The sequence below is a fragment of the Cryptomeria japonica genome, chromosome 3 (assembly GCF_030272615.1).
Source record: "Cryptomeria japonica chromosome 3, Sugi_1.0, whole genome shotgun sequence".
In the NCBI taxonomy this organism is placed as follows: domain Eukaryota; kingdom Viridiplantae; phylum Streptophyta; class Pinopsida; order Cupressales; family Cupressaceae; genus Cryptomeria; species Cryptomeria japonica.
Window position 1 is genome coordinate 403,667,417 of NC_081407.1, and position 16,336 is coordinate 403,683,752.

The window sequence follows — 16,336 nt, forward strand, 5'->3', positions numbered from 1 at the left end:
ACAATTAAACTTAGAATCAGTTACTTGTGACACAAAGTCCTTAACCAAAATCTCAAATTGGATTCAGCATCTATTTCTGACCTTAATGGTGGCAATCGACCAAAACATATGGTTCAGGGCTTCTGTTTAAATGGAAAGACATGAAGACATGATATAATGCACTGGATACAAATTACATAGTAAAAGACAATCAAGTTACAATTAAGCACGATCATCATGTTACAACTAAACACAAACAGTTCACAAACTCACCATAGTCATTTTGGCTTATCAAGCACAGTCCAGCTCACTTTACTTCAACAAAATGGGTTGCAAAAATTGTACCGTTTTGGAACTTTTTATCAGATCAAAGATATGTTCTTGCTTCACCTTGAGGTCAAGGTCTTTAATTTGCATTTTGGTCTTAATCAGCATGTTCTGAATGAAAAGAGGTAGTTCAGGAGTCTTCTGATTGTGAATGATCATAAAATATCTAGGATGCTCATGGAAATTAACATTGAATGATTATTTGACCCCAACTGGTTTAGTGCACCATGTGACTACTGAAAATCACTCATTATGCTGAAATGAAAACTACTGAAAATCACTCATTATGCTGGAATGAAAACTAACTTGATTCACTTAACCACCTTAACCTTTAGACATACAAGCATAATGAGTAAATCAGGAGGGGAGGCAATAGGGGTATTCATGTGATATATGTATGTAGCTCAGGTAAATACCGAGTATAAGGTAATGGCTTGTAAATTTTCAATTAAGAAAGCATCTCAATGAAAAGTACTGCAATGCAAAAGCATCCATAAAGGACACAGGCCACCCTAAGGAATACTATAGATAAAATGAATAGAATACCATGAAATAACAGGATAGGAGCTATCCTACATTTAATATTTAAGTACGGGCTGATGTGTGCCAATAAAAATCCAGAAAATTAGCATCCAATGTTCAGTCTGATTCTTGGGCAACATGACTATGCAGGCACTTGATGTTAACGATTTTATCTCTTCCACCTCAGGTGCTAACTTGAGCCCAAATATCTGATACTTCGAGAGATGTGCAAAATGGAATAATATACTGGGAGGCAAAGCTGGCTTCTGTTGGTTGAAAGTTGTGTTTTTTGGAAGTAATTGTAGAATTCTTTTAGAAAAGGTTGAAAGTATGCATTCTTAGCTGTCGCTAGTAAAGGTTTTCTATGACAGCTACAATACAAAGAGTTTAAAGACATGTTACAGATGACAACCTTTCCAGGGTACTAAGCAACTTAGGATTCTGATGTGGAGTTGGTGAAGCACATGTGCAGTTTAATGCAGCAAGTGAACCAACTGGCGGACCAGAAAAGTCAATGCAACATTATTAAGCAGAACCAGGACCTCAACATCACAGTTGATGCTACTTCATCCCTTGGCTGTCCATGTCTGAACAGGGGTGAATCAATCAGATGTGTTTTCAGTACATTTAAAGCATCCACAACACCATTGTTGATATAGACACCAAAATGCAAGTCAGTTGTAGCACCCCCATGGTGGAGGAATGATTCTGTTCTCTTCTAGTATTTTAGTGTTGTTGATTGTGTTTTTATGGCTGTTTCTGTTTGGGTGTCAGACTTGTTTGTGATCTCACTCTTAGTAGTTGTTAAACTGTAATCCTCAAGCCATCCACTTGAGGTAGGTATTAGTTGTTGAATGTTTTTGACATGCCAAAAATACTCTCAAATTTTATCCAGGAAAACAGAACGTGTTGTGATATCCAAACAGATTAACTTGCATGTCAGTTTTTAATATATTGACCTTTATGCACCTTGCAGGTTTCTGTTAACAATCATGTTAAGGTGAAATTTTTGCAAATCTGGTTGACTCAGCCACTACGACTTTTAGTTCACCGCTAATGGACTTCTATTGAAAGATTCACAAATTCAAATCATTAGATATCTACAAATTTTTATGTACATATTCAAAATCTATATACAACTGGATCAGGATACAAAATATGTTCTACAAGCAATATCATGTATTCCCTCTTTTTCCTCTTTTTTTCCAATTTTCTTTATGAATGCTAAGTATCAGTGCACACCCAACACACACTAGGATGCCCACATTGATAATATACATCATATTTACAAATTTACAAAATAATAGCTACTAATAAGATTCACCCATATGATCTCCCAGATGGGAGGAAAGCCAAAATTGGCTCTTAATACTCCCTCATCTTAATTGAAAATGAGGGCTCAATCATATGTCCTCCCAGATAGTCTCTTTGTGAATTAATTGTCATATGCTAGCAAAATCCTGCTCTCAAGAATCGGTTAAAAAAGCACAACTCTGGTCAGATGCTGTTGAATCCTGCCTTCAAGAACTGGATAAGAGTCACAAATCCACTTTAGACACAAAACGTCCTTGAAGCTTGTTTGCAGTAACAACATAGCCACTGATTGAGCTGCTATGAACACAGTTAGTCAAAATATTAAGTAGGCGTCAAACTTGTATATATATTCATGTGGCAGAAAGTAGCTTCTATCATTCCTGATCCGCTTAACCCATCTCTGTATTACTACTTCTGTACCTCATACTGCAAATGCCATTGCCACATCTACATTTGTTCTGTACATATAGGAAATGTAGGAATGCAACCAAGTCCTTCATATTCATTAAATTAATAGAAGGCATTCATACGGTGCAAGTAAGCTCAAGAGCATACAACAAATACATGCCTTCCAATATATACATCTGCTACCAAATTTCAGGGTGTGCTGGTTTTTTTATCATAAACTCATGTTCAATATTCATGCTGAGATGACAACCATTCGTCCATGTATCTTTTACTGTCTGCACAAAAAGCACACAACCAATAGCTTTAAATCAACTGAGAAACATTAGGAAATACATTTTTGCAGCAAAAGAAAAATGCGAAAAACATTTCAATGTAAATCAATTAAGCACTCTGCAAGTTCTACATAAAGAACCAGATCAAAGTCAATAACTCAGTTCCAGGCAAGAGTCATACAAGTCCAAATACGAGCTGATTGCTCATATGGTATGCATTGCCAACAGCCTAAAATTTAAATCAAGAAGCTGACCAGACAAATATACACAGAAAACTTAACTGCTAATTAAACGTGAGAGTTTTTAGGCAAGAACAAAAATGTAACAAACAGGCATGCATTAACTGAACCTTCTGTAAAAAATGATCACACATGTCAGCATGCATAACTGCTGAATCAAGAAATTAGTCAACAAGCTCACAAACGAAACTGCGTTCTTGCCAGATAAAAATAAAAAAATGTGGAACAAACAGCTTCCTAGATACAAGGTCTGTACAAGGAAGAAATAAAAATGGCTCACTATCCTATGTTCCTTGGGTTCTTCCAGAAGAGAATTTTTGTTAAGCATTCTTTCTTCACCCATAATTGTCACAAGATCCAAAATTTCAAAAAGGAATTAAAGGCAGAGACTACAATTGTAATTTAACAATGTGAAGAAGGCCTTTCTCATTAGTGAAAAATGGATTGACCTCCTGTTAAAGGTGAACATGTTGGTCATATATATTGACTAAGACAAAGCCTGCCACAACAAATGTTGAAAAAAAGGAAAACGTTTTGTACTTCTAGATCAGATTGGCTTTGACCATACAAAATTTCCATCTCTTTGAACATTTCTGTCAAAAATTACAACATTGCCGATGTAAATTCTGAAATATTCATCTTAAGCAGTGATGCCCACACAGTTCAGCTTCCAAGATACCGAAGCTTGAAATTGAAGATTGAAGGCCATAACCACATTTGAATCCTATAATAGGAACCCGGGAATCTGAGAGGGATTAGAGAAAAAAATGCTTTGAGTAGAAACAACTCAGATCCAATGGTGAAATGCAATTTCCAGTCTGAGTACACATCCCTGAAGCTTTATCGAATGGTAATGATACAAAATGTCCACAAACAGTAAGAAAGGCAAAAATAGTTTCGAGGATTTTCTCATGCTAAATCATGCATGTTGATTTCCTTAAGTGTCTTTTTTTCGGCTGCAAAGCCTATGCCCAAACCAGACCACTATATAAGAAATTAAACGGTTTTCAACTCTACCTAGGGCAAAACACAATACCTAACAGGCCCATGAGGTATTGAAACAAAATTGTAAGAGAATTCATTGTGAAGCACAGAATTGAAAAAAAGAATCGGCGAAGTTACCACAGACTAAAGATTGATTATAAGAACCAGTAAGAAGACGAGGGGTAAAAACAAAAAAAAAAATTATCAAAGGGGAAATCAGATGGAGCTTGATGAAACCCACCAGAATTGTATCAAAATGTTTGACAGCAAGTCCAAATAGATATACCTCAGATTTGGAGGTGAGGCTCAGGGCCTCAAGTTGGGTTTCTAAATCATTTAAAAACTCTAAAAACAAATAAATAAATAACAATTCCGACTGGATTGGAACGACGACTTCCAAAAAGAATGGCACAATGTCAAAGGTTACAACTGGAAAATTAAAAAATGCTATGTTGTTGTGTGTTTCAACTTGGAAAAAAATGTGCCTTGAGAGTATTGAATGCATGAATACTAACCATCAGAGTAGCCATTCGAGAGGTTGGAGATGATTGCTTCCAAGAGTTGAGTTTCGGGAGTGTCTACACCAGAAGGCAAAGGCATGGATTCTGAAGGAGGTAGACCATAGCAACGCACCAAAACTGCAAAACTGTTCTCTGATTCATTTTCACTGGAGAAGTCAGGCCCATGAGGCTCAAACCATCCAATGGACCAATCTGAGTCATCTGACTCCGACCCTGAAATGCACCCCCCATCAGATGGCACCACCACCACATCATATTCCCTCTCCCTTCTCCTCTCGCTCCGCTTCTGAAATTTCCTTCTTCCTCTTCTTGGGGGCCCTCGAGCCTCCCTCATTGCCGGAAACTTCACCATCTCACCCATTCCAAAGGGGGATGATGGCACAGAAGATGAAGCTGAAGAAGAAGAGGAGGAGGAGGCCATTGTAGTCTCCTGCTTCTTTTGGCCCCAGAGCCAATTTGGGAGATTGGTGAATGCCAATGCCATTGTGATTCAAGCCACAACTAATTTTTGCAGGGTGAAAGCCAAATTCAAAACACACAATCCTCAACAGAAGAACCAATCAGAATTAAAAAATGCACCGTATGCTAACTGAACCAAACAAAAGCTTGAGTCTTTCTTCAGGCTAACAAAGAAATTTCAAATACCCAACATAAATTTTCCTCCGGATTTACTTTCCCCACTTATGCTTCTGAAGAAGAAAAAAAATTACAGTTCCCAAATGACAAAACGCCAACAAATCTGTTCAAGATTCTTTCTTTACCAAACACCTTCTACTTCTACCAGGCCTACAAAATTTCCACCAAATAACCAAATTTCCCCTCTTCCAAGGCCCATGAATCAAAAGCTGCCCCCACAAATTCCACCCAATGCCTGCCCAAAAGTATTGAATTAAATTGGCAAGAACAAGCCCCACGGAGGCCTCTGCTCAATTCCCAATCTGATACAAATTCTGCAACACAAAAAGCTAATAAAAAAGGCGTCTCGAATCTTGGGTATTGACAGACAATTTCTTGGCGTCGCAAAAACCTTTTAACGAGTCAAAAGAAAAGTTGAAGTGAAATTCTTTGTGGAGGTAATTACTTGAACACGGACGCAATTCCTTGTACGCCAAGCCCATGTTCCACATATTCCTTCGTTCCTTCCTAGCAAAAACCCGAGGCAAACAAGCCCTCCCAGCCGTCCGATCATGGCTTGGGGCCTTCTCAGCCCTCGGAGTTATCCCGAATCACTCTCCTCCGCACGTATCAGTTAATCACAAATGAGAAAACATAAATAATGAAAGTTTTTTCCACTTACGCGTGTCCACCAAGGCAGTCTCTGTGAAGAAAAGGATGTGAGGGGTTTGGGTTGTGCCACGTCATCACTGTTTTATCCTTTCTTGGGGTACTGTATTTCCCGTCGTTCATCACCCTCCCCTACCGGAAAGATCCAATCATTGAGCCCACGCGAGGCTCGCGCAGCCACAGCTCCCCACATTAGTTTGTGGCCACGCAAGCAATTCGCAGGAATTTTAATGGCGTCGATGAAGGGGTTAAGATTAACATTTAGAAATTTGTTTCAATATCAAATTTTCTATCATAGATCTTGATCCAAAAGTTTGGTTTGTTAGGTTTTGGTTTTTTTTGAATATGGTGAATAGGTTGTCTATTTTTAGGTTGTTTTTATATTGGATATGGCCATTCTTGTAGGGAGTACACTCGATGATGAAGTGGCCATCCTTTTGTTACAGAAAAGACGTATCGAGCATCTATTAGTCTTGCGTCTTAGATGATGTGATCCAGTCCTTAGCTTTGTAATCAACAACTTCGTTTTCGTCTTACTTGTAACTCCCATATATGTTTTTTCACCATTGTCCCCATGCGAGTTAAAACTCTTTTACATAATAAGATTTCTTCCAACCAATTTATTGGTAGGTAGTTAGTAAGATAATATATGCTCTTTTTCTCCTAGTGATGTTAAAAAGTATTCTTATTCTTTTAGAATTCTAATGAAAACAAACAACTATTGATCAGTTATTATACTTGTGTAATAGTATAAATTGCATACCCATGCTCTTTCTTTTCCCTTATGTTTTGTGATCATTTTAATTAAAGTCTTTTATACAACAAAAGTTTACAAGTGGCATATTCTTGAATGAAATTTGTCTTGTTATTTTTTCTCAATATGTCTCCATTATCGCCTAACTCTAGGAATTAGTTTTGATCTCTAGGTCTCTCATTTATCACTCTAGATTAGATCTACAAGTGAAAAATTCACTCAAGTTATTTTTGCATTTATGGGTCTAGAGCTCAAGCTTTTGAATTCCAAAATTTAAATTAAACATTATCGATTTCATCCTACTAGTCATTGTGATTTAACCTAGTACACATTTCTATGGATTTGTGTGTTATGTTGTTATTTTTAAGGAAATTCATTATTCATTTTAAAATGATAGAGGAATAAAACAAGACCATTCACTTAAGAACATCATCATCCTAGCATATTGCATGCTTGCATGTTGTCTTTGATAATGGTTCATTATCATTAAATCAATCATCCTAGTCGATTGACCAAAGGAGATTCAATTATTATCCAACAAATTCCCCAAGGGTGTCTCTAGACATCGCATCCCACTTTAGACACAAGTACATCAAACTAGACACTTCTATTGTGATTGTTAATTCTTTAGTGGTTCAAATATGTAGGTCCAAGATCAAATTTGTGAGCACAGTTAGTTTTATAGTTGAAAACCTATTCTACCAATAAAATACATTTAATTTAAAGATAAAGTGTTGATTGGATATGGCCCTATTTTTTTAGCACCTTGACAAATCAAATCCTTGCATCTTCATCAATACATTCCTTTATTTAAAATCTAGCTAATAGTATATTTAATCTATTTAAATTTTATAAATTTAAATCTACATCTTATTATTGTAGCCTTAGGATAGTTTTATAGGAGGTAGTTATTCTCTTATATTTTTTATGAACTTAACATTCCTATACAAGCTAGGTTTTGACCTTAGGGTTTATCCTTCTTTTACTAGGGCTTATTGGTAGGGAAAGGTAGAGCCAAAGTAAACACCCAATATCATATTACAAACCTTCAAACAAAGGTTGTAGAACTTCTAGCTGAAGAGGCACCCTCCATAATAGTCTAGATGAATATAAGGGATATGTCCCACCAACTAGATATTTGTATAAGGATGTAGAGAAGATGAATAAATATTGTAGAGAAGATGAATAAATATTGTAAGAGGGAAAAAACCCTAAGTATATGTGCATGATGGATGAACAATAATATATGCTTATTTGGAGTTATATCTATTATGCATTATGGTTTATGTCAATGGGTTTTTTTTAATTTAATTCTGATAACTAGCTAATGCACAATTCGAACTAACTCCTTATCCCTCTGGTATGATTGAGTATAGGGTATAAATGCAACACAAAAATCACTTGGGGCTCAGTACTTTGGTCTATGCTTCCCCATTTTCTTGTTAACATTGGTTTCATTGTCAAGACCTTGGTTAGGTTGTACAGAGGCAATTAAGGAGAAAATTAATTTTAATCTAGATAGAAGAATTAAAGGAGATGATTTTTTCTAAATTGCGACACTATCCCTTGGTGTCAGCCTCATGAGAGGGGGTTATACACCAAGGGGATGGAGAATGAAAGGGGGATCTTCGAAAGGAATCTTGAAAAGATGTGGCCTGCAGAAGGAAGTTCCAAAACAACTACCATGGGATGAGATAAGGGAGTAATATAACACCAAACTAAAAACACCCATGAAAAAAGGAGACAAGAAAAAATCAAGAGCGATTAAGGAGGAGAATGAATTAACAAAGAGAGTGAACATGACAAGACCAAATGGCGAGGAAAGAATGTTAATGTGAATGTGGTTTTGTTCCTAACTAGTTATTTGTGAGAACCCATTCACATGACTTAAGATTATTAAGTCCTAGGTGACATTCTAAAATTTTCTTATAATTGGGCCATGTCTCATTATTAACTTTTAGTCACTTAGAATTTACTGATGTGCATTGTGCATTTAATATTTGTTATAGAGTAGTTTATCATACCTCATCACACCTTACTAATTTATCAAGGTGTTTTGTACATTGTATCTTATATGTCATGTATCAATGATGTATCTCATTCATATTGTAGTTGATATTGAGTGAAATGGCATCTTTTTGTGTTGCTTCTCTCTTGTTTGTGAAGGTTATTTGGCTTTGCAAATTTTTGATCTTGGTGGTTACATCAACAAAGAAGACTAAGACAAAATAGTGAGAAGGAAGAAGGACATAATGGGAGATAGAAAATATGGAAAATAAGAGAAGTGAACATGCCAATGAGGGTGTTGCTAACATTGTGAAGGTGGGTAATATCAAGAAAGGGAAAGTGAAATAAATTGGAAAGGATGAATAGAAGACTTTGAAAAAATTGAATTCACATTGGGACAAGCATTAGGGAGCCTAATTTTTCAACATGAAAACCTCTTTTTCTAAAAAACAATATATTTCTCCATTTATTGTTTCATAATAGTCTACTTCACATTATCTAACACCTTATCATGTTGTTGCTTTGATGGCCAGAAGTAGCCATAGTCCTCTTCTTCCAATCCTCATTCTTCACTTATATCTCCTTATTTTATTTTCTTCTTACTTATACCAGTATCATTCCCTTGGTAGGTGAGTATCATGACTTCATTCTTCTGATTATTTGATTTTCTATTTTTTGAGGTTTTATTTCCTGTTGATAATCTTCTTTGAAATGTTCCCAAAAAAGCAAGACAAATTCTAACAAATTTGGAGAAGAATATGAAAATTCTAAGAAGTTGTTGGTAGAGGATTTTTGTATCATAGAGGATCCAATCTAACCACATCTCTTCAAAAGTCTAATAAATAGGTCAGATCTATCAAACATCACAATCAAGTTGGATGGTAGATTTATTGAAATCCTAAAAACCTTAGAGAAAATTGTATCCATCAAAGAAGAATATTTGGAGGAATTAGTTACTCAAGTGTAAAGAAGTTAAGAAGAGAAGAAATAGAAAAAGAAAATAATGCCATGTTTCTCATAGGAAAATAATTGTTAACATTAAGTAATGAAATGTCATTCAAAAATAAGAAAAAACATCACTAAAAATGAAAAGGTGTTATGACGACTCACAACCATTGAACTAGGACCCATTCCATATGTCCTATAAAACAAGAAGGATAACAATTGAAGACCTAGTATAGAAAAAAGAGAAGAGTTTGCAAGAGAGACAAGTAGTGGATTGGAAAGAAATAATGGGGAAAGGGTATTTTGAGATCAAGTTAGAAAGAGATAAGGGAAAAGAACATAAGCCTACTACATTAAGAAGAATAAAGAAAGAAAAGACAGACACTTCACTAATCTACAAACCCAAGCAAGAAAATAAGTTTAAAATGGAACCATCAATCAAACTTTTGATATTCGAAAAGGACACCACAAAGTATGTGGATCCTATATTCCTCCTAGAGTCACTATGGAAAAGGAAGGACATTGAAGAAGACAAAATTAAATTGTTAGACTTTGTGGTGTCCTTGAGGAAAGATACATTAGATTGGTACGAGAAAGCACACCCAACACATGATAAATATTGAGAAGAAGTGAAAAAGGACATTTTAGCAAACTTTAAAATTCCAAAAGTACCATCCAAGAGAGTGATTAAAATGAGAGTGTTAATACAAAGGAAAGGAAAATTAATAAAAGACTATGGCGAAAGGTTCAAAGAGGTCTCTTGCAAATTAAAGAAACCTTTGATAGAAAAATAGAAAGTAGAGTGATTCATATCCATACTCAAAAAATATATCAGAGTAGCAATAGACAAGAGGATATTTGACACATTTCTAGATGTGGTAACCATGGCCTACCACATCGAGATGAAACCATGAAGAAAAGCGAATAAAGAAAGTGAAAATGCATCCATCAAAAATTTATAATTGGCAATTGAGAAAATTACTTTGTGTTAGGACATAATGGCTAGAGAGGATGCCAATAAGGAAAAACAAAACTAGTGTTCTTATTGTTCAAGAGAGGCACATTTGAGAAACAATTTCCTGAAGGCACAAGGAGAGAAAAGAGTGGTGACAATCAATGTAGAGCTCTAGATAGTACCACCAAAGCTAAAGTCACTATATTGTAGAGTGTATGAAAAATAGGATAGCCATGAGACAAAAAAGTTCATTTCAAGCATTCCATATCAGAAATGTTGAAGATCATCCAAACCCTAGATGTCCACTTTATCAAGGCTATATATAGATGTAGATTGAAACATGGCCTACATCAAGGGACTTGTAGAGAAACCTTGTACACACACAATGTTGGATATAGATGACCCCCATGGAGGAATAATAGAAATGCCAATACATTACAAAATACCCCTCTGCAAAACTATCAAGAGGATAGTAGACATTTTAATTATAGAGGAAGTCAAGGACATAGAAGGGGAAAGTGTAGGAGAGATTATGCCACTTGCTATATATGTGTTAAGATTGGTCAGCACACCATATAATATTGGTCCGAAAATTAAAAGAGGTGTCCATTTTTTAGTAGTGAAAATCGTGATTTATACAATTGTGAGAGGGCACAACAATACTTCTAAAATACCCTATCACAATCTAGGAGTGATGAGATTTAGGGGACAAATAGTGGAACAAGGGTTATTAGGAGAATCCTTGTACAAGGTGTTAGAGGATGTCAAAGAGATGAAATTTGATCATTAGATACATCTAATTACAAAAGAATTTTCTAGTCAAATTAGAGTAATTAATAAAATATTGGAATAAACACCTTAAAAACCACAAATTTGTAGAACAACAAAAGGCTAGGATTAAAAGAATGGACCACTCCTAAACATTGCATAGTTGAATAATCTCAAGGTAGAACATGTCATGATAAATTTGGGCGTAGATATGAATATCATATTGGCAACCAAGGATTATTTTAGTGGCGAATTCACCAATTGGTGCGTAGTTCATATGTGTAAATACAATATTCACATAGGGTGACCAAAGTGCCAAATTTTTATGAATTATCGGTCTAATGCATTTGAATTTTCCATCAATTTATTTTATGTGGCATATATGTAATTAATATTTTTGTCAAAAACAACTACACGTTTCCAATATTGTAATTAATATTTTCAACTAGAATAGAAAATGCATGTATCAATTCACCCATGTATTCATGAATACCATAAATAGTTCTATATGTCTCACAAATAATTTACAATCACAAATATTTCTCACAAATTTCCCTAAATATGAAATATGGTCCTACTACCTATACCACACTCTTTAGTACTTAGATGCCACTTGAAAGATTAAATCTTAAATCTACATTGTGAAAACCTTGTGCCTAACCATTTGATCACAATGTTTTTGTATATTTTTTTTAGTTTTACCAACTGTCCATATTTTAGTTGCATATTTATAACTTAATAATTTTTCATTCTTCCATTTTTAGTAATCTCTCTCTCTCTCTCTCACTAATATTTTTTTTTGATCGATAACCAGATAAGATTTATATTGCTTTAAAGGAAAGTATACATGCCTTAAGTTGCTCAACAATAATCCATAAAAAGGGGTCTTGCCCCTACAATAACCAAAAGAACCCGAGACATACACCACACCTACAAAGCCTACCATACCAGATATAATCCTTACAACTAAGCCTCCCCACCCAAAAACCGACAACCCACAAAAAACCATCCTATCGGAACCAGCCAAGGGCTTCCTGCCTAGAAAAGTTGGGAATGCCCTGACTAGGACCTGCCTTGAGCAACTCCATCCCGACACCTCTTGTGGTTCCCGGTTGTCTGCCTCGAAGCATATTGCGATCCACCACCTTCACATTCTTCTGTGGAATTTGGTGACGCACCAACGACCGCCCATCTTCACCTATTGGAGCCTACGACTTCACCGGGGTCTGCTTGCTACGTATTTTTGCTCTCTCCACCGGTCCCAACTCCCGCACAATTTCCCTCCACCCATTCATTGCCTCCTCCATTTGTGATTCCACCGAACGAGAAGCCAACCACACCACCAATGACTGCACTACTTCCATTCCGTCACCTAAATGCCGCCACGAACCTTGCTCCATTCTCAAACCCTTTCCAAGCTCTGCTCGAGCCACCACCTCCGCCAGTCCACCTGACCATTTTGGTCTTAGTACTAGGGATGTCACCCGCAACACCTCCTCCTTTGAACCTCCCACCACCAGGGCCAAAGCCACGAATAGGGACGAGATATCCAAGTTTGTTCACGGGCGATAGTCAGTGTTCGAGAATTCTTCCCCAAACATTAGGCGCACATCCCTCCAGATAACTTCCTCATCCACCCTAAAAACATTCAATAGGCGGTTGCTTGAGATTGTACCACAAAATGCAGGCATTTGGCCCTCTGTTGATAGTGAAAAGTTGGCTTCCATCCTTCCCCTCACTCACAACCAAAACCAACACTCACAATAGCCAAAGTAGTCCTTTGCATAATGCCAAAACAAAAGGAAACGAGGGCCTAAAATAACACTCTGTAGCCACTCCAAAAATTAAATTCTTTGCACGCACCACCTCATACCACGCATCATCACCAGAACAAAACTCCAATCGCTGACATCATTACACCTACGCTGCCATTACAACTTGTTGCTAGTTCGATGAACACAAACCACGTGAGCCAACCCCACCCCTCCATCATGCATATCTTAAACGGATCATGCAAGTCTCACCACCACTCCTCGGGCTCCCCTTTCACTCACTAAGCACCTTCATCCAAAATCTAAGGGACTCAAATCCCTTAGGTCTTCAAAGAAATTAAAATGATCATCCAAGGAACCATTTGCACCTACGTTCGATAGCCTATCAGCCTTAGCATTCGCTTCCCTAAGAACATGCGATACCTTAAAATCCTCAAACCCACTCAGAAGGTTATTCATCCTTCTGATATGTTAATCCAGGTGCCAAGCCTCCATCCATCCCTTAGCAATACCATTCACCACTATCTGGGAGTCCCCTTCAAGATGGAGTTTTTTCACCTCCAATTTCTTTGCCAAAAGAATTGCTTCAATTGCTGCTTGACACTCAGTTTCGTTGTTCATTCCATCCACCAATCTCTTTGCTCCAAGAGCAAGAATACTACCATTCTCATCACAAGCTATGACCCCTGCCCCGGAGATCTCGGGATTCCCCCTTGATGCCCTGTTGAAGTTGATCTTGGTCCATCGCTTATCTGGCGGAATCCACTCTTGACTTTTATCGCCCATCCTAGGAGGATAAACCCTCAAAATCCCATTAGTAGGCCTGAATTTAATCAATGGCCAACCCACTAGGATACCAACATCAAATTGAGTGAAAGGGGTCTTTGCCATATTAACCTGGGAAGTAGCATTAGAGATTAATTCTGAAATTGCCCTCTCCAACCTAATCAGAACATGTTCCATTGGTTTTGATTTATCCTTAAAAAGTCTTTGATTCCGTTCTTTCTAGACTTCCCACATTACTATTGAAGGCATGACCTTCCAAATTGTAGAAAAAGTCAAAGAATTGTACAAAGTTGGCCATGAATCCAACCAATCACGCAGATTCCCTGCCAGCAGCCCCTTCCAACTCAGCCTCTGCAACCCAAAACACCATGCTTCCTGGGAAAATTCACATCTCAGGAGAAGATGATCCATATCTTCCTCCTCCTTCTTACAAAGCACACAACGGAAGGGACCTGCAAGCCCCATTCTTTTGAGTCTATCCCCCGTCAGAATCCAACTGTTGCCTGCCAACCAAGAGAAAGCACCTGCTTTCAAAAAACAAGCGTTGTTCCAACATACCTTTGCTTCCCAAACCACCTTCCTGCCTCCTGCCTCCAATAAGGTGTACCCCAACTTAACGAAATAAATACCACTCTTTGCAACACACCAAATTATTTCATCTTCCTCCCTAGAACTCGTTACCTCTCTGCTAGCAAGGATATTCTTCAACAACCTTTGATTAGCCTCCTCCAAGTTCAGATCACTAGGATCCTTCCAAGTCATTCAATGTCCCAGTTCAAAGGAGTCTTGGACCAGAAAATCACTCACTTTGTCTCCCCAATGTTGGATGGACTTTTGAACAATCCACTGGGAAGCCCCGACCTCCAGAGATGGGCATCTGTCCCAAGAATCTTGCCAAAAAATAGCCTTAGGATCATCTCCAATTCGCCAAGTCAGATGATTAGTAATCAGACTTCTACAATTCACCAGAAAGTTCCAAAGGGCAAATCCTCTCAGGGGATTTTCAACCGTGAGAATCCTCTCCATTATCCAAGTACTTAGCTTGAAGAATACGAACCCATCTCTGCTTTGGCTTACTGTACATCTGCCAGACCAACTTTGCCCCCATAGCTTCATTAATTAAGTTCCAGTCACGGAGCCCCACACCTCCTCCCCCTTTCGATTTACAAACTCTATCCCAAGCCATTAAAGGAATTTTGTCCTGATCCTGTTTACCGTTCCACATAAATTTCTTCATTGTCTTTTGAATATTCTTAATGATTGTGCCTAGAATTTTAAAACAAGCCATGGAGAAGATCGACATTACCAAGATAACATATTTCAACATTAAAATGCGACCAGCCAACATGAGCCATTTACTTTTCCAGCCCTCCATTTTTGCTTTGCAACCATCAAGAAGCCCTTTCCAAATCTTTGTCTTACTCGCTCCAACAAAGAGTGGCGTCCCAAGAAACTTCCCAAGGAGCTATCCAATTCTAATACCAAAGAGTCTAGCAATGGCCCTCTGAGTACCAATTTCTATGTGGAAAAAGAATATCTCCAACTTTTGCCAATTTATCTCCTATCTAGTGGCCCAGCTAAATCTATCAAGCACTTGTTTCATCACCATTGCTTCTTGCATGGAAGCCACACCAAAAAGGCAAGTATCATCGACAAACTAAGAATGTGTAGTCGTTTCCACCCCTTTAGCAATCTCGATATCTTTCCACATCCCCTGAGATCGCTAACGTGCTATCGATCAGCCTAAAACTTCCGCCAACAAGATGAAAAGAAAGGGGGAGATGGGATCCCCCTGATGAATACCCAACGAGGTAGGAAAGAAACCTTTGGGGATGACATCAACTAAAACTGAAGCATTGAACCACATAACCATACTAGAAATCCAGTTAATCCAGCACTTACTGAAGCTGAACTTGGCAAGCACAGCCAAAATAAAGGATCTGTCAACTCTGTCGTAGGCTTTCCGAATATCAAGCTTCAGCATCATTCTTCTTTGTTTTCTCTTCATGGTCGTATGAATCACCTCATGAGCCACAATAATCCCATCAACAATGTTCCTCCTTAGGGTGAAACCACTCTGTTCACATGATTTCAATTTTTCCAAAATCAATTTGAGTCTATTGGCAATAGTTTTTGAAATGATTTTATAAATAGTATTACATAGCAAGATCGAGCGAAATTCCTCAAAACCCACTGGTTTATCTTTCTTTGGGATAAGCGCCACCAAAGTGCAATTGAATTCTTTGAGGATAAAACCCCTTGTCCTAGACTCTTCAACCACCGCCAATAGCTTGTCACTTAACAAATCCCCAAAAAAATGGTAGAAGAAAGCTTGAAAGCCATCTGGACATGACGCTTTCTCCCCTCCCAAACCAAAAATAGTTGCTTTCAATTCCTTCAGAGAGACAGGCTCCTCAAGCATCTGATTGTCCTCCCTAGAAACTAAATGAGGAATCACTGCCAAAAACTCCTCTTTCAATTTGTCTTGATCTAACCCAC

The 16,336-nt window shown here is 37.5% G+C and overlaps 1 protein-coding gene across 1 annotated transcript; it reads right to left on the minus strand.

Annotated features, from left to right (window-relative positions):
• Positions 1-2,011: 2,011 nt before the first annotated feature.
• On the minus strand, positions 2,012-5,860 carry LOC131045103 (uncharacterized). The gene is made up of 2 exons (XM_057978635.2): positions 4,561-5,860; positions 2,012-2,825 (listed from the first exon to the last, which is right to left on the minus strand). The coding sequence occupies exons 1-2, from the start codon at positions 5,048-5,050 to the stop codon at positions 2,776-2,778; spliced, it is 540 nt and encodes a 179-aa protein (XP_057834618.1). The 5' UTR covers positions 5,051-5,860; the 3' UTR covers positions 2,012-2,775.
• Positions 5,861-16,336: the final 10,476 nt, after the last annotated feature.

What these genes read in the sequence shown, in the direction of transcription:
- LOC131045103 (XM_057978635.2), bottom strand. Translation starts at nt 5,050, where the DNA reads ATGGCATTGGCATTCACCAATCTCCCAAATTGGCTCTGGGGCCAAAAG. An exon ending in CTCGAATGGCTACTCTGATG is followed by an intron (nt 2,826 to 4,560) that starts GTTAGTATTCAT and finishes CTTTTTGTGCAG; the next exon opens with ACAGTAAAAGATACATGGAC.